The following is a 27,650-nucleotide window of genomic DNA, read 5'->3' on the forward strand; positions in this document are numbered from 1 at the left end:
TCTGCACTGGAGCCGCCCAGTAACTACTGTTTGTCCGGGGGTTACTATAGCTCCTTAATCTCTTTCTGAAGACATTTTGGTTTGCACAGTCTTAGATGTCATCGATTCATGAACATCCTAGAAAAAGTATGTTCAGTACCTTGCTGTAACTGGTTCTTTTGCGCTTAGATAGCCAAAGTTTCTGATTTTGCTGTTCAATATATAATTGTAGGTGGAACATAGTTAATTTTGCAAATAAAGGCAAGAACTGCGGCCATGAAGTTATTAAATCAATTCTGATGTGAATTTACAGATTTGGAAGGTTGTGGCATTTCTTCCTGTGAGATATTTCTCTCTGAAATGTCTTACTTGAAAGGAAAACAGGCCCTGTCTCAAAATTCTCTGTTTCCGCTGAGGAACCATGTGAGATGTCCAGAAATTTTGGGCTTGGAACATCTTTTAAATCTGGGTAATCTATTAAGAGCCTTAGGCATCTCTGCTAACATAGCCCCTTAGCAAGTAACTTGATGCTGCTGTAAGACAGAAATCACAATGCTCTCTCCTTGTTCACAGAAGCTCAGTAATCCACTTTTACAGACTATGGAAAGTTTCAGATGCAAAATATTTCCTTCCTACAAATCTGCCTAAACTTCTCAGACATGAAGGGCAAGATATTCTTGAAAGTGAACCTACCATGTATATTGTTTAAGCTGAGACAATACAAAATAAATGGAGAATAAAATCTTGGACACATAGAAGTCAGTGAAGAAACTGCTATTTACCCTGGAGCCTTGAAATATTTTCATTAGTTCTTTCCAAATGTCTCAGATTTTACTTTAGAGTAATTTTAGCTCCTTTTCCCCATATAGAATGGATCTTGCTGTCCTAAGAGGATGTCCATTGGAGTTCTTGATGCTAAGGTTTAATGGAAAGGCCGCTCTGCGTATTGCAGAAATGGTCTTTCTAGCTGGCAATAAGCTGTGACAGAAAAAGGTCACTGGCTTTTGTTTTATATCTTTTGGCTGTTGTCATACAAGGCAGAATAACACCTGTGGGTTAGGAAATTATGGTTGAAAAACGTCATTGTCACTATGAATGCCAGAAACATCCCATCTGCACAGATTTTCCCTCTGGTCATCATGGACTTTTATAGTATACTGAGTTGAGATGTTATTTTCAATTATAGTTATTGTAGAGCAATATTGCTTTCAATGTAATCCCTCAGAATGCAAGGTACAAAAATCTACAGAGTTCTTGTGTGTGGGTCTGATTATACAGTGACTTTTATTTGCTTTAGTCAATATGTTTGCTTTAGTTCTTGCTCACAACAGCTAGCAGTGCTAATTTTGGCTATGTTTTTATTTTGATTAATTATTTTTGGTGAATCACAAGAGAAACCTCTTATCAAATTACGGAAATGTTGGGCTTGCTTTCCTGTTGTAGCACAGCTGTGCAGTATTTACAAACACAGTTGGCAAATGTTCACCAGTTTTGTGCAAAAGTACTTTCCTGGCAAGAGTGCAATTTGCCAATACACGTCTCTACAAATCTGCTCTCCACCTTCATCTGCTTGGTTCTTTCTAGTGCTCTATTCAGTGAAGCTTTCTCCTCTTTTCCAAGATGAAAAGAGCGTACTATGATTTTACGTGGGAGTACAGCTATTTTCAGACAGTTTTACTGGTTTTGTTTGGGAAATGAAGCAGGCGCGTTTCTGAATAGTTCGTTCAAACTTGAGCCTGCTGCTCCAGTTCTACATTGGGAAAGCAAATTTCTTCATATCAGTTGTGCCAGAGGCAGAAGTGTGGGCAAGAATAAGGTAGGTATTATGTTTGTTGCAATGATGTCAAAACAGCCAACCCAGAAGCAGAGCCTGGAGTGTTGGGGGACACCACGTGAGTCAGTCCTGGCCATAAAATCTTTCCATTAGGTATGTAAGGGTAGGCAGAGCAATTGATGCAATGGCGCACAGATACTGTCTTTTAAATGGGAGGCTAGACAGGAGAAAACAGCTAAATAGAAGGACAGGAATGGAGGAGAGGAAAAATTAAAGAGCTGATGAGCGCGGTTTGGGGAAGACTGCAGGAAGCCTTCCGACGTCAGCCCTGGCTGTGAGGCTCAGACTGATTTTTGCAACCATCCTCTCTGCCTGATTCTGCTGTGCAGTTTCTTTTCCCAAACCAGCTGTTATGTTGGTTTTCTTTGCTTATGACTATATTATTTAGGCTTTAATTGTACTTTCTTATTCAGAAAGGTGATAGGTGTTAGGTGACCATTTATTGTGGCTTAACGTAACTGAAGATGCAAGATTAAATCGATTCCAGTTATTCACTGAAATTGTTGAGACTGCTTACATGATTAGGGATTTAAGCAATTGTGTTTTAGGAGATTCAGCAGTGGGCTTCTAACTTGCTTTGACACATTTTCTAGGTGCTTTCCAGACTTTCACTAAGCACTGTGCTTTGCTGTGGATGACCTTTGTGCCCAAGCCACACGGTTCCCTGTGCCTTCCACTGTCTTGCTTATAATTTACTTACTAGCCTGCAGCATGGCATCTCTGCAACGCTGAATTTCTTCAGAGAGCTGCTCTGGTGCCTTTTACATCATTAAATGACGATGATGCAGCAGACCCTTCACACTCCTGACAATCCCCAGTCCCAGAGTGAGATTTCAAGCTCTGAGGCTTAAACCCAGGTCTCCCCCATTCAGTTCAGCACAAATTATCACACCAGCCCACCTTTTGGTGTGCTCCCGTCCAGGCTGTTTTCTCAAACCATGTCACTTGTATCAAGCTATTTGTAGTCTATATGATATTTTTTTTTAAATCTGTTTTTGCTCTGGACAGTTTTCACTTAAGGCTTCCCCCTTAAATTATTGCTATATGGTTGTAATGCAGGTTTTTAATGGTAATACCATTAGGAAAGCAGCTGGTTTAAAGTAACAAAGTTAGTGACATAATTAGCACAACAGACCGTTGTTCTGTGCCAGGATGGTCAGAACACAAAACCAGAACCTTGTAGCATCTGCCTTTGCTTACGTGTGTTGGGAAATCATGTTTCTTCTTGAGAGAGTATTTTAAGGATTCCATCCTAAATATTCAGGATCATGAACACAAGCACAGCTGAAACTAATGGCAGGCTAGTGGTGGGTTTGAAACGTTGGAGCCACTCATACTATTACAGCTTTGTTTCCACAACATGGAACTTTTTTTTTTTTTTTTTTTTTGGTAGTTACATGTTCTAATGTTTCCCTGTTTAGGGGCAAGAGCATCTAAGAGTTGTTTCAATTCCCTGCTCTTACTAAAACACAAGTTTTTACTAAGTCACATGGAATCCATTAGCATATTAATGTTTCCATGTTCTCTGCTTGCCATGTAATTGTGACTTCTCCCTGTGCTGCCATTTCCCACCTCTTTCAAATACACTCGGGACTGAGAAGTGGTGAACTGGAGCTCAAATGTTTACTGTAGCAGGGAGCGGTCGTCACTGAGGTCAGTTAAGAGCAAAGAATCTGCTAATTTCACTCAGCATATCTCATTAGAAAAAGGACATGGCCGGACTTCAGGAAATGGTCCGATTGTCTTTTGCGTTTACCTCTGTTGACAGAATGGTTTGGGCAGGTTACTGCTGCTCAGTGTCTGTAGAACATGAATCCAAGCCCTTCAGATAGATGATGTGGGTCAGGGAAAGTGGAATGGAAGATTTCAAAGCTAACTTCTCCAATTTTTTTTTTTTTTAAGTATTTTCTCTTCATTCCTTTCTCCTTTATTCTCCGTTTTTCTTGCATTTTTCTTTCATGGTTTGTCAGCTACAGTGAAATATTGCATTTATAATTATGTGGAATATGATTTCATGTAATATAATTAAATGTGATACATCAGTGTCTCTGAAACTGTTCCCTTTGAGGTCAGTATTAATACTGATTATAGTGGAGCAAGAGCCTATAATTCTTATGCTTTTTAGGGCAGTTAGTTCTTTTAGGTGTTTATATATGTATTTTTAAAAAATAGTATTATGGCATACATCTCTGAATAATTAACACCAGGTTTACAGAATATCCTTTGGTTGCAGGAGGAAGCAGATTCTTCAGCAATTGAGCAGTATGTGATTGGTAATGTTTAGCTTTATGCTGTATGGTAGCAGCATCATCTTTTTCCTTATTCCTTCTTCAAGGACTGTGGTATGGTTTGGATTTTGTATTATCTGCAGTAGAATTCCTTCAACTGTAAATTTTGATCCAGTTTTGCTCTTCAGAGCAAACACAACACCAAGAATGGTGAAGGTATATTACCTAGATGTAGAAACTGATTGTGCCGGTGCTGTGTTGCCTGCACAGGGACATGTTGGTGTGGAACACAGTGCAGTGCAGCAGAGAAACACCCGCAGTAACCTCAGGATCAGGGTTTAGATAATCTCACTTGTGTTCTGCCCAGCTGATGCACCCGGTTTCACAGCTGGACAAACTGCCAGAGGAGGAGTCGCATGCCAGTGTGGTGTGTAAACCGGCTCTGCTAGCGTCTGCGATGCTGTGATACGCAGGGCATATACAGATGTCTTAGCTGACGATCTTTTAAGAGGTTCCTATCAAAAGTCAGTATCCCATGCAGTGGAGGTGAAGTAGTATTTATTCAGTTTCGTACGTCACTTTTGCCAGATACACTGGAGAGATACAGGCCTGACATGGAGACTGAAATGCTGCTTTTTGTTGGGGCTTGACTTCCGCAGTCGATGGCAAGGCCTTTGCGTGGTGTGCCATGGGAATTGTGATTGGCCTGGATATGTGGTGTTTGGGTTAAATAGTCATTTCCTTTATATCTTAGCAACTGCTTTCACCAGTCATGTTATGAAGTGTCTAGCCTGGTGTGATATAAAGGAAGACTCTCTTATCTTCCTTTCAATATTTGCAGTTTAATTAGACAGAAATAAAATTCAGACAGCTTTACGTTCATGATCAAATGAAATTCATGCTGAAATCTCTGAGGAGTTCCAAAGTATTTTTTTGTACAATAATGCCTTCTTGTAGAATGTCATTAGGAAGCCATGTGTATTTCTGAGAAAAAAAGTAAAAAAGTTGTCTTCTAGAGTTCTAGCCTCTGGATGCAGACGGTCTCTTGAGATGCCTTGAATTTAAAACAACTATAGTTTTAATTTTCTCTTTCTATTTTGTGATTAAGCAAAGACTGAAGTTTTTCGAACTCAGTATTTCATATAGCCTACCAGTAATCAGCAGTTCCCCTCAGCACACCCTCTTAAAAAACGAGCAGTGTGAAGACAAATGCAGGGAGGAACTGTGTGTCTGCCCTGTGGTCACAGATGCAGGGACCCAGTGATTGCACAAGCTCCATCTCCTCTAGGAGATGCGGGTTTTGTTGCAGCGTGGGGCCAGAGGAGAGGTGATCCCATGGAATTTCCTTTAGGAAGTGGGGGCGAGGGAGGAGAGTGGAAGGAATGTTTCAGCCACAGCTGCTTGTAAAAGAAGCACTAGGAAAACAGATTGGTAAAAGTTACCACCATCGGAGATCTCTCGTTGGAAAAGAAGAAGCTGATTTGGTAGCATGGGGCCTGTAAAATCTGTGAGCATTTGCAAGTCTGCAGATATTTGTTGTACGGAGATGCAACCCTTGTTCCCTGTCGCGAAGCCACAGGAAAAAGCTGTCCTGTGGCAGCTGCTGGAATGCCTTTGATCAAGGTCCTGGTCCCGAGCTGCCCCATGGCTGGGGCCCATCTCAGATGGGAGGTGATAGCACCACAGTTATTCAAAGGGGTAACCAGCAATTCAAGAACATTTTGAAGAGAATTGTTGGATTTTGGTGGACTTCTGAAAATGGTAATTAGTACTAAGGGGGCTTCGTAGTGGGTTCCACGATGCAGTTACCATAAACTGTCCCTTCTGTTGGAGCTTGCTTAGGCAGGTGGCTCAGTCAGAAATCATTGCAGAACTGAATCAGGTTAGAGCGCAAGTTGACTTCTGCCCCAGTGTGCTTACGTTAAACTTGCCCTTTTTCTCAGAATACCATTCAGCACAGAAAGCAGAATCAGTATTTGCAAACAGATTCTTTTATCTGAGGTCTAATATCTCATGTGGTTTCACATAACTCATAGAAATCTTGTGAAGTCTTGACTTTGTTTGCTAAAGGTTAGTTCTGCTTAGCTCTGATTTCTGTAACGTTAACTCCTTGAAATGAAAAAAATGAGCCGTCTGATGTTGACACATTATAAGACCAGTTATTTTTTTGTAACCTTTCAGTATTTTTTCCCCACGCTGTTGTGAAGCTGCATTTAGGGTTGAGAAGGTAACACCCTCAAATCGTATGCAACCCAGATAATAAACATCCATAGCAAATGGAAATTCAGATCCTATTACCTCCAATGAAACTTGTAATTAAGTAAAAAAAGGAAGAAAAATCAGTGCTTATCGTTTCCCACAAATTCTACCCTAAAATTCTACTCTGTTTTGACATTCAAAAGATGTTGGTTGCCTCAGTTCAGTTTGAGCAGTGCCTCACACAACCCTGTAGAAAACCAAATTTCTAAAGGGCTGCTGGGGGAAGAATTAACATTTGATCATTTAAATATGTAAATATCTGATCTTTGCAGATAGATGTGCAGTACCTGGAAAAAAAGACAAATCTTAATTTAGATGTTGATAATGTTATGATACATGGACATAGAGCAAAAAGCAGTAATGAAAAACATAAAAAGAGAAGACTTGGATTGATTTGGAGTCTGTTTTAACACTTACTAATACAAATATTCCACTTGAAATAATCTGTGGGAGTTGAGTTAATCATTAGCAGAATCAATTTCTGTGGAAGAGTTATGTTCTGATTTGTAGTCCTGTCCTGCTCCTTCCACTTCCGTTACTTCTCTTACTTTAATCTCGTTATTTTTCCAAAAGAGGAAAAGTTTGTAATCGGTTGTTTTGCTGCCACAGCGGAATTCCCCAAGCTAAACATCGTGTGTTATTTCACAAATTTTTTGAGTATTAATAATGACATTTAATTAATTGATCATTTGGCCATCTTGGTTGAAATACATTAGCCCAAAATGTGTGTTCTTTTATTTTTTTTTTTCAACTCTGTACAGTTGTACATACATCTTTTAAAAGACAGAGTATGGATCAGAATTTTTGCCTAGGAGAACACTGTTGACTTAAGGTATTACACATTATCAGCATTTTAAATCCTAGTGCTGCTTTTTGGCTTAGACATAGTCACTTACAAGCTTTAACAAGTCTGTCAAAATATCGGCAATTATTGTGGTGCAAGGACCTTTTCTTTAATGTCTGAGTGAATGCAGCTGTGAAATAAGTGTTATGTTAATAGAGGATCTAAAACCAGGAGAAGAAAAAACGTGCTTAATACAGGGTAATACAAATATTGAAGGAATCTCAATTTTTGTATTTGTAAACCCTAAATGTCAGAAAAAAAAATATCTAAATACCGGAAAAAGAGCCAAGCTGATTATTTCTGGTTTCAAGGACTCTGCTGACAGAGGAACTGAAGAGCTTTTGGAGTCTGGGACGCAGAGTTTTACAGTTCAGTACATCGTTTTGTTTAGCGTGTGCGTAAGGAACTGGTGTGTTAACAAGCCCAGTGTAGCTCAGAAGTGCTTCCCTATGCCTCTAAATGATGGCAAGCTTGAGTCCTGTTTGTTTGCAGTGTGCTTGCAAATGCTTGACCCGAGGAAGCGGGGAGCACCGATGGGAGCCCCCAGCTCCTCTCACCAGTATCAGGGTTGAAAATCACTTAGTGCTTGGTAGTATGGACTTGAGATTTATTTGACAGTGAAGGCTAGGCTTTTCAGCTGTGTCATTGCGCAGTGCTGGATAAACTGCATGGTCTCTGGTTCTTTCTTTGGGTGTTTTGTTTTGCTTTTCCTTCTTTTTAACCTGTAGCTGTGCAGTACTCCAAGGCAGAATCCCCTGTGTTTTGTCTGAATGCCTTGGCTGAGTTGTAGAGAAGCTTCAGCAGAGAGAGGAGGGATTTTCTCCCTTCAAGGCCTGAGGGTGCCAGCACAGTGGGGTATCCAGTGGAGCTGACGTAGCAGAGTGTGTTTCCTTCCCCACATTGCTGTTTGTAGTACTGTGATCTGAAAGGAACTGTTTGTAAATCGTGCATTTTTTTGGCTGCATATATCCTGTATTCAACCCCCTACATATCCCACACTTGAAGCTACTTGTTTTTATTGTGTGGCAGGCTTTGTATTAACTTTATTGTGAAGACTTTTTTATTTGTTGCCAAAAGCCCGTTTGCTATATTTTGAAGATCTCAAATACTGAGAGGGAAAGTGCTGTTGCATGTTCCTTTTTCTCAGTGGCAGTTTACGGGGCTTCCATGTTGCAGTACAGAGGTGCAGTGCTGGAGTGGAAGGCCATTAACCAGGACTGCCGTTGAAAGCAATCCATTGTCATACCAGGGCCTCAGCATGAATGTACTCTTTAGTATGGAAATTGGGATCAATTCTTTTTGAACATCTTCCAAATATTCAGAGCTCTGACATTATAAAAATATACAATAATCTGTCCCAGTGTTCCGTTCATCCCAAGTGAATTGCATGTTACTTTGTTCCATGAGAAATTCTGAAGTTTTTTTCCACCCATTTTGTTAATTGCTTATTCAGTTAAATATTTGTTAATTCTCTTTGAAGTCTAGGACACTGACTCTGAATTATGCAGTTTCACAAATGTCATTAAATATTTTGAAAAGATTGACCCCCCCAGGAGGAGGGGACAGCCCTGACTGTCACTAATCAACACTTGAATGGAGATTGAGGTTGTAGTCTAAGGAGCATGGGCTCACTGGGACAACTGAATTGGATAGAATTGAGGAGGTGGAAAAGTAGGTAGGTTTCAGTAGATCACAGAAAGGCCCAAGTTTTCAAGATGTTCTTGGGTAGGTAGCCAGGGTGATAAAAGTTTTTGAGTCTGATGCCTTTTTGAAAAAACAGGACTTAATTTTTTTCCTCTTATGTTCCTATTTAACCAATAAATGGCACTTTTTTGAAGTAATGACCTGAAGCAGATTCTCTGTTGGTCTAAATCAGTATGGAACATGGGACTTCTGCATCATTTGTGGTGGCTCTTTTGATCTTTTCTATCAAAACCATTGCTCTTTTTGTTGTTACTTAAAATTCATTGATCAAGTGACACTGTCTCAAGATAGAGCCTTCCACCTAAACTCACTTGGGTCCAAATCCCGCAATTAATCAGAGGAGATAAGGGATTTAAACTCCTCTGTGGTTGTAGCTGAAAGGTGAGCAGTAGTGAGACTTTACTTTCAAAGGTAACTGGTTGCTGACCAAGCATCTTAGTGGTGTTGAAATGCCGGATATCTGTTTTGGGAACCTTTTTAGGTTTTTTCATCTAATAGGATTAAAAAACATGATAATTTAATTAGAAACAGACCAGAATACATCTAAATATATAGCTGTAAAGCCAGATGCTCAATTCTTTATAGTTGGCTTGCTGTGTACTTCACAATATACTAATAAAAACATATCTGAAAGAGCAATCCAATTCTCTTTGTATCATGACAATGAAAATATTTAAATTTTTGCCATGAAAAACTGAAATTAGTTTCTCTGGATGAAAATCGACAGATTCCTGTGATGGAAGGCCGTAAGGGCATTTTAGCTTGGCTGTTCTTTCTGTGGTAGTTAGCGTGCCTTGGTTTTGCCCTTTACTAAAGTGAAGGGGCAGGAGGCAGCTTGAAGAGCAGAGGAAAGAGTAAGTTTTCATAATTTTATATTTTGGTCAGGAAGGCACTGTTTTTTTTTCTGATCATTTCCAAACTTCTGCTTTCTTCAATGGGACAGAATTTGCAGAAATTTAAATTGTTCCTCAGGTATTTAAGTGGATTTGTGTTTGGACCTGGGTCACTGGTGTGCTCCCTTCTTCAGGATCTTACAGTTGTGTTCCGCTCATGTTTGTGCCAAATATATGTGACAACTCTTGAGTTCAGCTTCTGCAGTGATGGAGGAAATGTGAGGCTGTTTCTCTCAAGTTGCTTTCCTCTGGTGGTAGAGGTCAGCATTTGGCTGTGACGGATCTTTATTTTTTTGGCAGGCAGTGCTCTGACATTCTTGTTGCTGAGATCATCCCCACTAGGGCTTTCAGAGGAACATCTGACTGGGGCTCAAATTCTTCACCTTCTGCTGTTCTGACCATGCAGTATGTTGTAGGAAAGGTCTCAGTCCTTTACTATTAATAATTAATTTGCTTCTAGATGCCTTTTGTTGACTCAAAGATCTGTGAATTTGTGGTTTCTTCCTTTCACCTTGGCTTGGTTTCATGTTAAGGGTGTGGATTCTTTTAATCCCAAGGATAATTTAAGAGGGAAAAAAAAAGTATCATTAAATTACTGCAGTCTGAGTCATACTTGGTCTGTGAGTTTAGTTCCCTGGCCTTCCCACACAGCATTTCCGACATGCAGCGAGCTGAGGGCATGCAGGAAAGACTGTAGAGTGACCTAGATACTGGTTAGCTCCTTACTGATGAGGGACTTTCTGGCACTGGGTGTAGCCATCGCCTCTTTGGATTCTCAGTCCTTTTCTGTGTGATAGCTGCATCCATTGACTTTTCCTGTTTCTGAGTGGTTTTCATAAAAATATTTTAAGATTTCTGTTTGGTTTGGTTTAAGCATCTATTTAGATAAATTGATGGGAAAAATTAGTGAATGAACTATTTTAGAATCTGAAGCATATGCATAGAGATTCACCTTCAAGTAGAAGTTACGGCTTCTTTCCTATAGTACCTTATCACTTCTAAGAGAAAAGTTCATTCTGCTGCTCTCTTGCAGGCAAAGAAATAGTCTTCTTAGGCTCTTGATAATAAAAACAATCTGTAAAGCCTAGAAACACTGTGACCATGTCACACAACTTCCCTCATTGGCTTATGTTGTCAAATCTGTTCAGAAATGGTTGTGATACAGAACTAGCTTCACTGACTTTGGGTTTACCTGTCAGCTTTGCTGTCATGCACTGGTTGGTTGATTCTTCTTGGCTCTGCATGAGAATGTTTTTTGAATAGTTCCTTCTGTGGCTGTTGGTGCCCTAGATTTGTGAAACCGCTGCTCCTTTTGAGAAACTCTGAATCCCTGTCTGTTCAATGTAGATGCCATCCAAACTTGCAGTTGGTACAGGCAACTGGAGGACCCCAGTTCTCTTTGAGCCTAGTTAACAGTCTGGAGTAGCCCCTCTGCACAGATGCTCATGGGTTGTGTTTTCCCTCCTAGGCCAGGTTTAACCTCCCCTGTCTGTGTTCTTCACTGTGAAGCCTAATGATGCAAGTGCACACCAGCCAAAGTACAGTCTGGGACACTGGATTTATCCTTCCGTGGTGGCACTTGACACAGTCATTATACAAAAATCACTGAAAACAAGGGCCTGGGGATCACATTAGTTTCAGCCAGCTGGGGTATGTTCTACATGACAGTCGTGTGGTGGGCAGTGTGCTGTGACTGCAGCTCTGTCTGCAGCTCAGGAGCCTGAAGGTGCAGTGGTTCCAGAAGACTTCAGTTGTACTTGGCTAGCTGCTCTAGTGATGGTGTTGGAACAGGTTAATGGTGTTTTTAAAGAAAATGGTATATTTAAGATACCAAAAGCAAATTTCCGGATAAGCGTCTATTACATTCTCTTTGCAAAACTGCAGAAATCAAACTCCGCCCCTTGCTTCCTTCAATCAATATTCAAAACACTGTCTATCTTAAGCAGTGTGAAACTGAGGAAGTGTCACTGAATATGACCCTAACGGATCAGCCACAAAGGTTGCACTTTAAATTTTATGTTACAGCTTGTGATTGCTCATGTATCTAAAATTTGGCAACAGATGGATAGTATTTTTTTTAATGCATAACACTCCTCTGTCCCTATCTCAGCACTTAATACTACTGCAGACATCTTTTCAACAGAGCTGTGCAGTTATAATCAATAATATGTGAGCTGATGTTTCTGCTCAGTAACATACAGCCACTTAAATGCCCTTCTGAAGTATTTTGACCCCTGGAGAGAACTACTTTAGTACAACCATTTCCCCTATTGAAATGGAGATATTTGCTATTCAGCACAGCTGGGACTTGAGACCGGAGAAGCAGATTCAAATAGGGATCAAGTCTATATGTCATGCTATTAATGGGGCAAGGCTGCTGCAAGGTTTAGCAGTGATTTTGAATAATTTGTCTATTTAGTGCTGTTCTAGTCTGATTGACATTAAGTTGCCAGAACTTAAAGGATATCAGACTCTAATATTAATTGTACACTTTCTTTGTAATTAGGTTTTAATTCCAGTGTAGAATAGCTATTGAAAGCAGGATTTTACTGTATTTCATTAAAAAAAAAACCAAAAAAAACAGTTAAGATGCAGTTCAGAGAGACTGGAAGTTATTTGAATGGATTGGTTATTTTTTTTCTCTTCTGTCCTTAAGGCAGAAGAGGGACAGTCAAAACTTTACAAGATTGAGTGTTAAATTAGTGCAAGTTGCAGGTAAGAAGAAATAGCTATCTTTGTGTAGAAGGTATTTTAACTCAGCAGGCCAGGTCTTGGATTCATCCTGTTAGGTTCATGGTGTCTTAATATCACAAAACCAGAAGAAAATATGCTAACATTTTTAAAAAGTTATCAATGACAGACATTATTCCAATGACCAAACATATTTCATACAAGATAAATGTGAGAACAAGCATTATGTATATGTATGTGTGTCTGTGTGCACATATATTAGTTTGTACTTGGATATATGTAGTTTACACAATATGTGAGGCAGTTGTTTTGTAGTTCAGGGTTGACAGATGGGTCAGGGTTTAGGAAATGGAATGTGGCTGAAAGTGCCCTTGTAGTTTAGCAATCTCCAGTCTCGTGGTTTGCAAGGCTTTGCCAACATATTCTTTGGGGTGTCATTTATTTAAACAGAGGGTATAAGACTTGGTTACCAGTTTTCACTAGAAGTTACATTAATAGGTAAGAATAAATTAAAGAGTAATATTCTGCAAATATACAGGCTTGTAGCATTAAGGGGTGTATCCATCCACTTAGGAGGTAGACTCACACTACCTAGTATTGTAACCAGGATTTGATTTATACTGTTCTGACTAAAACAAGGGAAAAAAGTATCGGGAAGTGTTGCTAAATAATTTTTTTTTCCCCTTACCTTGTCCTTAATTCCTTCCCACAAGAAAAACAAATATGCTTGGGAAAAGCCAAAATACAGAACAATGCATCGTATGCTGACAATGACTGAATTTGGCTTCCTTGGATGGAGGAGGAGGAATTGAAAAATAAAAGGTCTTCAGGTAGAGAGACTAATTTGTGCTCCCAAGCTGATCTATACTATTTAGCACAGGGAAAAGAAAGGAGTTATAAATTATTAATAAAAAGAACTGCTCTCTTATGTCTTCATAGTTTTATTCTTTCAAGCCATTAAGTGTAGGCTCTGAATTCTGCCAAGATTTATGGTTGGGTGTAGAAATACTGCCTTACTTTCAGATTAAAACAGCTAGCAGTGGTAAATCAATACATGCACGTCTGCAGACCTGCCATGAGTTTGGCTTATAAATACATATTAGCATTCATCTGGTTTAATTTCTTCTTTTCCCACATGATTGTCTTGATTAGTGATCATTTCTCAGAATGAAAAAAAGGATAAGAGAAATTGCTAGACTGTAGAAATAATATTCCAGACTTGTAATTTGAACGTGTATGGAACTTTATTATTTTGCTTGCAAATGAATTATGATTTTCAAATAACCTCCGTATCTTTCATGGCTATGTGAAACTGCTCTCATTTTTTTAATATTCTTTCTAGGAGCGACCCGACTATGATAATTTTTTTTTTTTTAAATATTGCTTCAGTTTTTGCTTTCAGTTGTGCATGAAATGCAGATTTTTTTTTTCAGTGCTGTACTCTTAAGGTATAGTTTGTGTCCATTCTGTAGTGTTAGGTTAAGAGAACAACAAGGTGAGACCATTTGCTTTCTTAAAATAACATGCCTTTGTTCTTCCATCTTGTAGCTGTAGGAAACTTTAACTCCCTCCCGTATACCTGAATAACCTTGTTAGTAGATGCACAGGCAAATTCCTGCAGAGAATGTAGATTGTCCTATGTTTTTTGATTAAGAGATAGTAGTACTAAAAAGTAGTTTACCCAATAATATCCAGATATCTTTTGAATTAATTATCTCTTTTTGTAAAATCAGAATTCTTCATAGTTTGCTCTGCTAAATGGGATGCTGAATGATACAGAGTAGAAAGTGCAGCCTGCTTTGAGAGGCAGCCGTCTTGATTTTTTTTTCCCTAATGTTATAGCACTTACTGATAATTTGTTGTATGAATGTCTGAATGTATGTTAGCTGATTTGTGATAATTTATGATAATTCTGAGATTTATTGTTTCTGGCTGTCTGAATAACTGCACAAATCATTTTCATATGATAGATCCTCAGTTCTGTGTCTTATGGTAGAACTTCCTAGAATGCTTTTATCAGAAGAGTACATCATGTAAATTACAATATGCTATATTGGAAGTAGAATAGTAGCAAATCAGTTTCTTAACCATTCAATTTAATCTATGCACTTCGCTTCATGTTCTGTCCAACCCTAAAATATATTTCTCAAAGAACAGTGCCACATAATTTATAAGAAAAGAGCAGAGGGGCCTTTCACTAATGTTGGTTATCAAACTCAGTAGAACACTGGCAGGAAACACTGCTAATGTCAACCAGCGTTTGTGTCCCTGCAAACAGATGTTTGAAAATGTAATGTAACTCTGTGTAGTTCACACCTTTTAAAGTCCTTTGCGTGTGAGTTTTCAAATGTATAAATAGAAAAATCTCCTAAAAGTGTAGGCAGAAATAAATTATGAAGTGTTTACTTAGTTCTCCTGAGCTGTTGATTTCATAAACTATAAAGATGATGTTAAATATAAACAATTTCCTTTTCTGCAAGAGCAGACACTTTGGTCATTGCATTACAGTAATTTTTATTTTCATTCAGTTCAGGAGAAAGCAAACTATGGTTACTTAGACAATACTCGCACTTCAAAGTGTGTCAAAGAGGAAAATCCGTTTGTGTTTCTGCTAGGTCATTTATCCTGCTTAACCTATAAACTGTAAAGTAACAAGGCTGCTGAACTGATAGATAGCCGAGCAGATGGTTCAGAGATTATGCTAAATCACCCCAGCTTGTCAGAAGTCAGGTTGGGTTACTGCAGGGGCAGTGGCTGCAGGAGACACTGAGTGGGATCATTTTTCTCAGTTTATTGCCTGAATTTCCATTTTTCTTCACAGCATGAGACATCTTACGTCTTTACAGTTAAAACGTATGTAATCAACAAATTTAGGACCAGCATGTTAGTATCCTGGCTTTTATAAGAATCATTTGGATCAGCAGAATCTTTAGGTGTCTGTGACACAGGAAGGCTGGCCTCCTGTGCCGTGTGAGAGGTTGGCTCTGCCACTTCTGCTGCTGTTGCTTTCTCCTTGTTCAGTGTCTAGAGCTGTTGCTTTGGTCTCTCCCTGCCATCAGGTTGATTATTCTCTCGCTAGCATATGAAAGATTAAATGGAAATTAAATTCCATATATTTAGTAGCAAAAATGTTGCAGCTGAGCAAGGGTAGGCCAAGATTCAGGGCTTTGAAAAAATCTCACCCTGAAGAGTAGGTGATTATCAATCATAGTTCTGCCAAATACCTGTATTTGTATCCTCAGTGGAGTGACCGAGGCAACAGATGCTGAGAAACTTGTCAGAGCCCAGAACAGAAGTTATAGGTTCATCCTTAGAATTTAACATTTTTTTTTCTTTTAAATTAACAAAAAAAGCCCCAGAACAAACCCTAATGTAAAGATTTAATACTTAGTTTTTTAAAATCTCTTTTTTTTTTTTTTTTTTTTTTTTAATTCTACTGCTGTTTTATTTATCTCAAAGTAGCATCAGTTGAATTCTTCTCGATTCCTGACAGGGAAGACTATGAGAGCCTTCCTGCCAACTCCAAAAGCTCTTTGGGAGGAGGCTTCATGGATTTTTATTTTGTTTTTTTTTCTTTCTCTGTGATTTTGTCATCACAGTACTGAAGAATAACTTTTTTCCACATTTTGCAACATTGTTAACCTTTTAAAGTAAAAATAAATAAGCATGACATTATTTGTTGATTTAAGATTGGTGGAGTATACACCTGTGTAGGGAATTGTTGGAAATCTGTTGGTTTAGTACACACTAGAAAGCCACATTAGGAATGCTGTTTGAGCATCAACTGTAATATGTCTTAAACATTTTAAATACCTAAAGGTATTTAAAAAAGCAATTTTCCTCTGTGGTGCTAAATGAAAGGCCATTGTACAGCAAGTTGCGCTTTTAAGATAATCAATTTGTTGTGCAAAAGGAGCATACTAATTGAAAAACCTTTGCAAAATGTCATAAAAATAGCTGAGGATGCTAACAAGACTTTTTCCTCTTGACTTTCAGTCAACTTCTAAGGAGTGGATATAGATTATTAACATCTCTACAAAGCAAGAGGAAGCAAGCATTTCCTGATTCTGAACACATTTCTTCCCTATCCCCACAGCTCATCCTCAGCTAAACCTCAAAATAGCTACACTTAACAAAAACAAAATAGGTAGCTGAAAAATAATCATCTCCAAAATCATCTTCCTGTGTGTAACTTTGCTGTTCTTTCAAGTTTAAAATTTCTGGTTCTTTTTAGCTATGGAGTAGTTACGTTTGTGTAGAGCTTGTACACTATAAACCAAATAAGTGTTCATGAAATAGTGCTTTTTATCATTAAAATTAATACTGTCCAAGAAGATGAGAAGGCATTTGTTCACATTGCAGCAAGTTGTGTATGTCCATTATGCTGAGCATCTGCTCTTCTACGGATGGCTAACTGTAAGAGCTGATCTGATTTTGCATCTGGTTTTGCTACTTTTCATTACTTATTGGTGAAATCTGGAATTGTAACCTAAGCCTGAAGAAAAGATTGTACATACCACAGTAAAACTAGTTTGTACTAGTATTGATAATCATCAGTAATGATGATGATGATACATGCTTTTATCCACCGATTCTTATTGAAAACATAAATATACAAAACTTAAATGAAGAATTAAAGGTAGAGAGGTCGTGAAGAAAGCTTTCTTGATCTTGTGAAGAATTTACAGCAGCATGTAAGAATATCGAATTGACAGTAAATCCAAAGATCTGTGGGATAGGGGTGGCCTTTTTGTGGGGAGGAGGGGGTTGTGTTTGTGTGGTCTTTTGTGTTTTGATGGGTGGGTTTGTTTTTTGTGTTGGTTTTTTTGTGTGTGTGTGTGTGTGTGTGTGTTTAGGGGTTTTTTTAGTACACAGATCCTAACTCATCAAAAATAGTCTTTACATTAATGGACAAACAGTAATTTTAGTCATTTCCTAAAGACAATCAAAACAGGAGTTGGCCTCCATACTAATAAATTCTGACTTATTTGGAAATTTTGTCTCCCAAGTGAAATAATAAAAAATGACCAGGAGAACTACTTGGATATCTGGATATTTTGAAAATACCATCTTTCTCTCTGAAGTACCAGAGAGTCAGAGGCTATTAATAAGAAAGAAAGGAAGTAGTTTTGTGTCAAAACCACAGGTCCCTTTGACAGAGAGTCATCGTCACTGTAACTTACATTTAGGTTCGTAAGGAAGTCCTGCTTTGCATGTAGTAGAAAATATGATCCAATGCCTGAAACAGGACACATCTGGCTGAGCTGGTTAACCCAGTGCTTCAGTATTTGAAGCGAGTACAGGAGATTTTGCGGGACAAAGCAAATTAGTCAAGTTTATAACAATTTCAAAACACAAATTGTACTAAGCTGGATTATGCATACCTGTTAACTGTGCAAATAAAACCAAGAAAAACATAACTGCAACTTTTTACGTAATGTTTAATTATGTGCTAAAAATAATTGGTCCAGCTTTTGGTGGTAGGTACTCTTTATGTTCTGGTAGCAGATCTTTAGGTTTGTGATGGCCATAAAGCAATTGCATGATTCCAAAGAGTTTCTCAAAGAACAGTGTGTCTTCCAACAACAGAAAACAAAATATGGACAAAATGTTCTCAGCAATGTCTCTTTCTACACTGGGGCATAGATGTGGTGAAGAAGAATTTAAAAATGGAAACCATATGGTTTGATTCTGTTCTCCAAACTCAGTATTCTGCTGGACTGAATGAATTTATTTATCAAGTTTTTGTAAAAGAACATTAACCTGTAATTAAATAGCAGGATTTGAATAGGCTATCACAAGGACTACCAGTATTGTATTGACAGTTATTTTCTGAAATTGCCCTCATTGGGAAATAAAAAATTTGAGACATGGAAAAACAAAAACTCCCTGTGTTTATCTACACTTAAAAGGGAACAAGGGCTTAAGGTTCAGTGCACCACTTTCCAAAGCTGCAGCAAAGAGGGAGAGGTGTGTGAGCCAGATAAAACCTTTTTTACTGCTCAGAGGTGGGTTTTGGATCCAGCAGAAAAGATTGCTGTGGCTAATTGTGTTCCCTTGGCCGCGCTGTTGGCTGAGAAGCGCCCTGAACACTCTGGAAGAGCAGTGAGGTTTGGGAGCCAGCTGTACCAAGTCAGCTCTTGCTGACAGCTCCCTTGACTCTTTGCCTCAGTTGCAGGGAATTTTCTTTGCTCCTTTTGCACCAGGTGGTGTAGAGGATCTGAGAAGTGCAGCACAGGCGCGGGCATCCCATGGACTGCTCGGGAGCCTCCAGTGCAGGTCTCACTTGAGATGGATGGGTTGGACTTCCACATAGCCTACAAGTGACAGAGACTGTGGTGGGGGCTTGGCTATTAAGACCAGTAATTTCATGTAAGTGTTTTGGCTGTCTTAAAAGTTGCACATCGCTGATTTGCGGAAGTCAGTGTTTGTTGTGTTTGTTACATGCACTTATTTAGGGTCACACTGAAGGATAATATTATTCCCTTTCAAGCAGGAATTTACTCCATTTAGAGCCCATGCACGGTGCCCACTGACCATGTTGGGCATTGAAGAAGAACATGTCTGAATAAGAAAGTGTGTGTGTTTTTTGTTTGTGTGGGGTTTTTGTTTTGGTTTTTGTTCTTTTAAGCTGGTATAGAGATTAAGCATCTCCACCTGCATGTTTTTTTGGGTTGCAATTAATATACAGGAATTGCTTTGGAAGTATTTGCTTTATCTGTTTTCTTCTAGTTATCTACCCTAGTCTAAAGCAAGGTTTATTTTGATGTGAATCCATTCAGCAACTACAGTGTATTTTAGGATTAACTGATCTGCTCACCACATGGTCCTTCTTGCGAGATCTGCCTGTTTGTTGTGCTCTCTCTCAAATTTGGTCACCTGGTCAGAATAATGGCTTCTTACTGAAATTTTTGTATTCAGCCAGGTTCTCTTTCCTTTCACAATTCCACCTGATGTACTCAGAGCCACTTAAATGTGATGAAATCCATGCCTGGTTTTACCACATGATTCAGGCTCTTAGAAATAAAGAACATTCCATGAAGGGCAGTGATAAAATGCTAAGATGTAAAAATTAAACTAGAATAAACATAGAAGATATGTGGCATTGTTTCTGCATAGCAGAGGAGTTCTGACAGCACTACAGTAATGCAAGGAATAGCAGCAGGATCTCTAGGAATGCTCTTTTTACAGCTGAACTGGACTTGAGTGAAGAGAGAACACTGCTCATCTTCAACATAAAGTTCTGGACAGTTGAGGATGCAGCAGCTCTAAAAGGGAAGGACTTCCCATGGCAGCAGGGATCCTTCTGGCATGTTAGTGTCCGGGTCAGTGTCAGGTGGTAGAGAAACCCTTCACAGCACAAACTGGAAGACAGTTTGAAAGCACTGCAAAAGGAAGCACTGTGAGCTTGGTGGTATGAGGTATATTACGTTAAGCTATTGTGCACAAAGATTTGAACAATTCATTCCAGACAACCCCTATCAAGCCTCTCACTGCCTGTTCTTATTGTACCTCCCCTAATGCACACACAGATAAGTTCTTTCAGCACTCAAAACAGCGCTTGTCGCAGAGATTTTAAGCTATTTCATTCTCCATTCTTTGATATGCTCATGATGGCATCTTATCGCCCTCGCGTTTGCAAGTATGTTTGTTATACTAGCAGATGTACAAAGGGAGAAAAATAAACGCTGTTTCGGTTTGATCCATGTACTTAGTTTTCTAGGGACCCTTTTCTTTCATCATCACAGAGGTCACCAAAATTAAGCTTCAGAGATGTTTTAAATGTCAAAAAGTGTTCCTAGCTATTTGTAATAAATCTGTCGATGTGATTATTTGTACTGGGTTTGACCATATTGCTGAACAATGTGATTTTTAAAAAGTGTATGCTCATGCTGTGCTTCAAGCCTTCCACTTCAAAAGTATGTAATTAGACAAAGGTATGGTGCTGTGTTTTGACATTCATGTTGCCTGGCAGTAGATCTTGGGGCAGCTGAGATGGTGGGGTAACCCTTTAGTTTCTGCATGAAGAGTATGTAGTGGGCAGCTGTAAGCATTACCCTATTAAGCAGCAATCTTCCTCATTTGGCTTTTGAACAAGTTTCTTTTTTATCTCTTATCCTAATATACATTTGCATTGGTGTTCTATACTATAATGATAGCTTGTACACTGGTACACAGACTGTTACTGAACATACTCCTTTTAATCCCATAACCAAAGCACCCTGGCAATTATTTACCTGTCTCTTACCCAATCCCTCTCTTCCTTAATACATTTGTTGACTTTGGTATAAGTGCTGTATAGAAAAGAGATGCAAAGCTGAAAACATCTTTCCACCTCCAAAGCCAATTCAGACTAAAAAAAGAATGTGTTAGTAGCACTCAAAAAAAAAAAACCAAACCAAAAAAAACCCAAAAAACCAAACAAAACCACAACACAATCAAAAACCCAAAAAACCCCAAACCAAACAAAAATCCCACAAACAAAAAAAACCCCTCTTTAGTGCTGCTGAACATTCATTTGATGTTATTTTGGGGAGAAAAATAACCTACTTACTAAGGAATACCCAGTTGCTTGTCACAAGCCAGATTAGCAGTTATTTCTCAAGATTAGCACTGTTAATTTAAAAGAAAGTGTATTTTTAAAAGTTGCTTTAGAGGAGGGGGAATGAGCAATTACTAGTCATTGTAGAAGTGATGCTACCAACCCTGAGAGATGTGCTCTGCCTTAGGTAGCAAGTCTTGAGAAGTGTGCAGGAAGGTGTTGGAGCAGAAGAGTAGCCTCAGCAGGGTGCCTAAGACAGCTTGATGTGTGTGAGCTTTGGGAGGAATTATGATCTCCAGGCAAGACCTAACATCATAGACATCTTTGGAATCTACACTTTCTCTTGCTTGCTACATTCTTTTTTGTAAGCGGGCAGTACATATTAGTTTGCACCATGAGTTTGGTGTGTTTTATAGCTCATTGATGTCTGGTGGGTCTCGATTGCAGTTGCAACTAACAAATGAATGCACGAGCCTGTGTTAACAGCATGTGCTGGTTTGACTGAAAATGAGTTAATTTTATTCATGCAGCTAGAAACCTTTCTTTTTCATAGCTAGCATGGTCATTATTTGGACTTAGTTTGAGAACAAGAGATAACACCCCAGGACAGAGTTAATATTTTTAATTGCTCTGGTCTGAGAGCCAAGGACACTCTGAGCATTCTGCCCACAGGTGTGAGGCATTGAGGAAGGGGGACATCAATAAGAGTTCCATCCCATTAGTGTTATGCTTCATATTTAAGGAGAGTTGGGATCTTCTGCTATCTCTCTCATTCTCTCTGGCTTCTTGGCTTTCTTCGCTCTTTTTGTCAGAGCCGGGGCAGTTCTGTTCAGGACTGCCATTGGTTTAGCTTTTTGCCATCCTGCTGTTTTGCAAAAACCTCTGGGCCGTTCTGCTTTTCCTCTTTTCTCTCACTGGGATTGACTGTTGGGACCAGGTGCTTTTTCCTGGGACTGGCTGCTCCGTGTGGATGGAGTTTGTGAGGAATTGCATTGAGTATCTTTTATGTTCTATTTCTGTTATAGATATATTTACTAGCAGTGTATTAGTATTTTGTTGTTTTATTAAACTGTGTCTCAATCCAAGTTTCTCCCTCCCTTTTCTATTCTCTCCCTTACTTGACGGTGTGGAGGGGGGTGAGTGAGTGACTATCGTGGTTGTGTTGCTAGCTTGGGTTAAACCACGACAAAGCAGCTTTAGGACTGCAGAATTCAGGAGGAAGGAAGTAGATTTTTGTGACAGTCATCATTTGAAGGAAGCACTTATGAGGAACTGCAAGGAGTAATTTCCTCTGATATCAGACCACAGGGTGGGAGCGAGGACGGGATGTATCCCTCTGCCCGGGCTGCAGTGGGGTAAACTGCATTTCTGTGCTTAATGACGTGAGTGGAGAGCTATAGCACTTGGGAGGGGTGTTCACAGGGAAAATTGTAGGAGAAATCCTGGCGATAGCTGCTATTGTTTTACTGGTTCTCTGAACTGTTCCCAGGCTCACACTGATGAAACTTCTTGGCAGTCTTCCATGGCAGCTGGTTCTTTGCAGGAGCTGTGCTACCTAGGACAGTGGACTCAATCACTAGTGCTCTTGCACGTTGGAAGACAGTCCATGAAGTGGTTGTAAGGAACAGACATGCAGACATATGTTTATGGGCTGGCGTGTGTCAGCATCTGTGGGCTGGCTCAGTCCACAGCCAGCCCCTGACCCACCTCCATGACCAGACTGGCTGAGAGCTGCAGTTACTGTGTTCACACAGATACCCAGTGCTGTAGTTTCTCACTTTCTACACTTCCAAGAACTGAAACAGTAGCAGGGGTGAGATAATATTTCAGGTATTTTTTTTCCCACAAAAGGTTGTGTAGCTCTTCACTTTAAGAAGCTTAGGGAAGCTGGTAGGGTATGGAGAATTCTGACTGTCAAATATAATGCTGCATGTAAGTGGCTCGGGAGACAGGAATTTAGTGGATCTTGAATGGCAGTGTCCCTGATTTGCTTGCCTTTCTTGTTTATAACATATACATTTGCTCTGCACTCTGAAAAATGCTGGAGAAAGTTTCAGAAGTTTTGACTCAGGAGGTATAGAGCTTTCTAAATGGAATGACATATCTGGAAAATAAGTGGTACTAATAAGGAAGTACCTGCTTCATCTTTTAGGCACAATTTGTGTTGCTTATTACAGCTTCTAGCAGAATGTGTTTAGGCATGCACTGATTTTCATTGATGCATGTACATTCTCAGGCTGTAGATGGATAGTTCTATTTTGTATCAGTGTAGATGCTCACCATTTCAGATACAATAAGGAAGCTAACACCTACTGTCCCAGGTTTACCCCTTTGCAACTATTTGAAGCTATACAGTAACTCATTGAATAAACAGCAGGTGCTTGCAACTGGTCACAAAGAGTGATAACTACACTGAAACATGTAATTTAATGTTCTGTATGGGGAAAGTACTTTGTAAATAGGTTTCATCCTTGAATAACTGTCACTTTGCAAGTGAAGAGTTATTTGAGTAATCTTAATTAACTAAGCTTAACTTTTATTTATTAGACTTCTCATATATTTTGAAGAACTTTTAAGAGTAATATAACCACTTCAGAAATGGAGTTAGTTATCTTTTGAAATAATATGATTTTGAAATGGTACTCTGTTGAAGTTATATTTAGCAGTTGAACTGGCAAAGCTTCATTTTTCCTCAAATTCCACTTTCTTATTCTAATAACTTTTATCATAATTTTCAGTTCATTTTGTGTTCTTGTACAATGATAACGAACCTCTTAGCACACAGTGCTTAGGTATACCTGTTAATGTAATAAGTTAGATTATTGTGTGAAAACAATCTCATGTTGCATGTTTTTTCTGTTGTATACTTGCACACTGTATCAACTGCGGCTCACAAGGAAACAGAGGAGGTTGTGCTAAGGAATTTGGGAAACCTGTGCTCCTTTTTTCATTCCACTGCTGATTCAGGCCAAGGGAGTTGCTTTTTTAAATGGAAACTGGGATTTGACTTACAAGGAAAATTTCAAGTTTTCACCAGCAGCGACAAATTCTACTCTAAATTTGTTCAAAAAAGTAATACTGATAAATTTTGCAGAGCACTTCAGAAACAGCAATTGTTCTTGTAGCTGGGATTACTGTCCCCCAGTTTCCCAAGCTTAATTGCTCTTGCATCTCTGGATGCTCACCTGTGAACTGTGCGGCAGATTGGCACCTGGACTGCCCAGTTACTGAGAAGCTGAGGAACAGGCAATGAATCTGGTTTTGTTTGTTTGTTTGTTTGTTTGTTTTGTTTTGTTTTTTAAAAAAGTTGAAACTTTCCTGAGAAATGTTTTTGTTGAAATTGTTTACATTTCAATTTCCTGTTTAAAAATACAGAAAATTGTTTACCACCTTTGCTGATCAGCTTTTGTAAATATTACTTGCACTTGTCACCTTCCAGAACAGCATTTTTAATCTTTTTCAGTGGGGAGGGGAGAAGAGAGATCTAAGTTTTCACTTCCCCCCTCCTATACCCCATTACCTAGCAAGGCTAACACTGACAACGCAGTTTCTCTGCTTTGTTTGGTATATATACTGAAAAACTCCAAGCTTATCTCTAAAACATGGTTTCTTACATGTACCAGGATTTTCTCTGGCTTGTTTTGTGATTCTGTTGTGCCACTGAGAACACTGAATGGAACAACCTCATGCTTGAAATTGATGGTCTTTTTGTCACTTCTATCTACATGAGTTTTCATTATACAATTATACAGTCTGTATTATTCCATTTTCTTAAAAGTGAAGGGTAATAGGATATAAAATAATGTGAATTTGGTATCTGTTGTATATAGGATGTTTTTTCTCATTTTTCTTACATATGTATAATACATTTTAGGTATGGGAAAATTGTATCCACAAAGGCTATTTTGGATAAGACAACAAACAAATGCAAAGGTATGTATGTTAGCCTTTATATTACATTAACCTGCACGTCCCAATTGATTCTCTAAAATACACTAATGTTGAATTTTATGTACATTCAAGTTTTTTGTTTGGTTTGGTTTGGTTTTTCCCATTCTTATTCCTAACCTAGTCTTATTCTTGCCCACGGTCAGTGTATTCAATACGTTTGCTTCCAGCAGAGCTGGCAGACAGCCTGTGTCAGTGATGCAGCCAGGCTGGAGCGGAGCTGACACGCACAGTGCTGGCTGGCAGTTCGCCTCTGTTTTAGAAACAAAAATGGAGTTAAAAGCAGCTTTTCCCCTTTTGCCTGGAGAAACTAGGGAAGTGTACAGAAGACCATTCAACTCTACTAAACATCTGAAAAAATTATATGTTGTGGAAATCAGCTTCATTGATTAGAGTAGTTTAAAGCAGCACTTAATTACATGTTCCAGTACTCTAATTGTGTTTTGTTATATGCAATTGAATGTGTTGGGAGCAAAGAGAAGGTTCATTTTCACTCGAGTAATTGCAACTGGAAAAAAATACTAGAAGTCCTGTAGATAAGCTGGATGCATCAGTTCACTGATTTTCATCACTCTTTGCAATTACAGTGAGCTCATACCCAGCAACATGCAGGGTGAGAGAAGCTGTGGTAGTAGGCACCGAAATATCAGATTTCAGACTTTCTTTTCTACAATTAAGAGGATAATTTCTAAGCAAAGCGGAGAATTAAGTCAGCTGATTTAGCAGTCTTAATAAGCACAAAGCTCATGAATGAGCGTAAAGCTGATAGGCAGAGGCAGGGAGAGGAGAGTTCATCGTTAATCAAGACACAGTTTTTATGCAGAAGTTGGAAGCAGTGCAGGGGCATAGCTTCTTGGCAGCCCATCTTAAGCAATTAAAGGGGTGTGGACAGTTTGGAAACAGAAATTTCTATTTTGTTTTTTTTTTTTTCCCCCCCAGCTTTTGTATGCAGATGTCATCTGTGTGTATTGTGACTAGGAAGGATCATACGCCCTTTTCAATTATTTTAATTCACTAATACATATCTGATAGCACTTAAGTGATTTATTCTGTCCATTCTCCCAGTTCCTGAAGATTTCAGTAGCTCTGTCAGTGATACAGAAATTCTCACATTAATGTTGTAAGAGATTTAAGCTGACTTTTCCAATATAGATTTTAAATCTTGTTGGTGAAAAGCAGTAGCTAACTGTCCGTTGTAACAATATACAGCAAGTTAAGGCTGCAGGGAAGCTCACTGCATGTCGTTGAAATTACAGTAGCAACATAAGTAGGCAGAATGAAGATATCTAACTGGAATTGAACTAAAATATTGACAGCTCTTTCCAGATTTAAACTAACTGGAGCAACAAGTAATTTACTTTGTGTGTATTATCTAGAAGATGGCAAAGCCGGCTTCGGTGTTGTGCTTGGTGTCAGTGTGTAACTTGGTCTGTATTGCGCCCTGCAGTGTGGTGGTGGCGATAACCTGGGCTGTCATGGGTTTGGAAAGCTTGTTTGGGGTTTGGAAAGCTAGTTTTGCCTTGGCAGCACAAAACTTGATGTGAGTGAATTCTGTTTCGTGTCAAGATTTAACAGTCCACAACACCACATTACACAGAACAACATCCTCGTTTCTTCAGCTTCTTGCCATGTAAAATAAGCTTGTGCTGATGTACAAAGCTACATGAGTTGTTTTTCCTGAGTTAAGAACTTCAAAGCTGATTCAGTTATTTCTTTACACAAACATTTTGTCCTCATTATAGACACGCCATAAGAGAATACTGTTACCTTCTGAAGAATTAATTCAATTTTCTATTCCTCTAGAGCTTTTTTTTAGTTGGTGTTTTTTTTTTTAGTTTTTGTTTAGCTTTTTTTAGTTGTTGAGTTTTTTCTTTGTTTTCTATTAACCTAACTTACACATTGGAGAGGGATTTCTTTAATATTTGAGGCTGTTCACTGGTGGGAAGGAAGGGGGTTGGGAAATACAGAATAAGGTTTGCAATAACATGTAGGAGAAGTAGCTTCCAAACTGTGACCACCTTTTGGTGAGATCTGAGCATCCATCTCCCAGGTTGCATTAAAAATCCCAGCCTGTAACATCAGTGTCTGTGAAGGCCAAGATATATCACTGCTCAGATGTCCTGGAATCCATGACCTGTACATTATTGTTCAGAATAAGAATAAGTTGCTGCAAATACATGGAAAATGTTGCAATTAACTTTAGGTTTACTTTAACATTTAAAGTTTGCATTATATGGCATAGAAAATGCTTTCAGCATAATTTTTTTACATTCTGGTTTCAGTAACAATAATGGGAGAAACTCCCTTGCTTTCATTGAGCTGAGTTTTTGCTAACTTTTTAAATTTAACTTTTATGTACATACAATGAATTCACAAAAAATTGGGTTATGAAGCAGTAGGTATATGTCTTTTAAAGTAAATTCCTCTCTCTGTTTTGAGTAAATGATGTGTAACTTATAGGCTTATTAGTTACTTATTCAAACTGGTCTAAGAATTTAGTTTGGAAAAATTAAGATTACGCTTTACTCAGTGATCTCTATGATAAATAAAATGATGATGTCACATTTACTCTTGGAAGGTACATATCCGATAACAAAAAGCAAGCCACCATACTACTTGTTAGTAATTTGTACAAAATCCTGATAATGAGTGGACATGGATTTGTTCTGCTAGTGTAGATCCTTACCAGTTCAGGCCTGAAGGACTTTGGTAGATTGGTTTATTGTTT

At 38.7% G+C, this 27,650-nt stretch overlaps 1 protein-coding gene across 3 annotated transcripts in view; it reads left to right on the forward strand.

Moving 5' to 3' along the window:
- RBMS1 (RNA binding motif single stranded interacting protein 1) overlaps positions 1-27,650 on the forward strand; it is a 148,174-nt gene that overhangs the window by 82,849 nt on the left and 37,675 nt on the right. For all 3 annotated transcript variants that reach the window (XM_082055373.1, XM_082055374.1, XM_082055375.1), the window contains exon 3: positions 24,849-24,907. In XM_082055373.1, the coding sequence (XP_081911499.1) occupies positions 24,849-24,907 (59 nt within the window). The remainder of the gene's footprint in view (positions 1-24,848; positions 24,908-27,650) is intronic.

The sequence above is a fragment of the Streptopelia decaocto genome (assembly GCF_964273445.1).
Source record: "Streptopelia decaocto genome assembly, chromosome: 6".
Classification (NCBI taxonomy): domain Eukaryota; kingdom Metazoa; phylum Chordata; class Aves; order Columbiformes; family Columbidae; genus Streptopelia; species Streptopelia decaocto.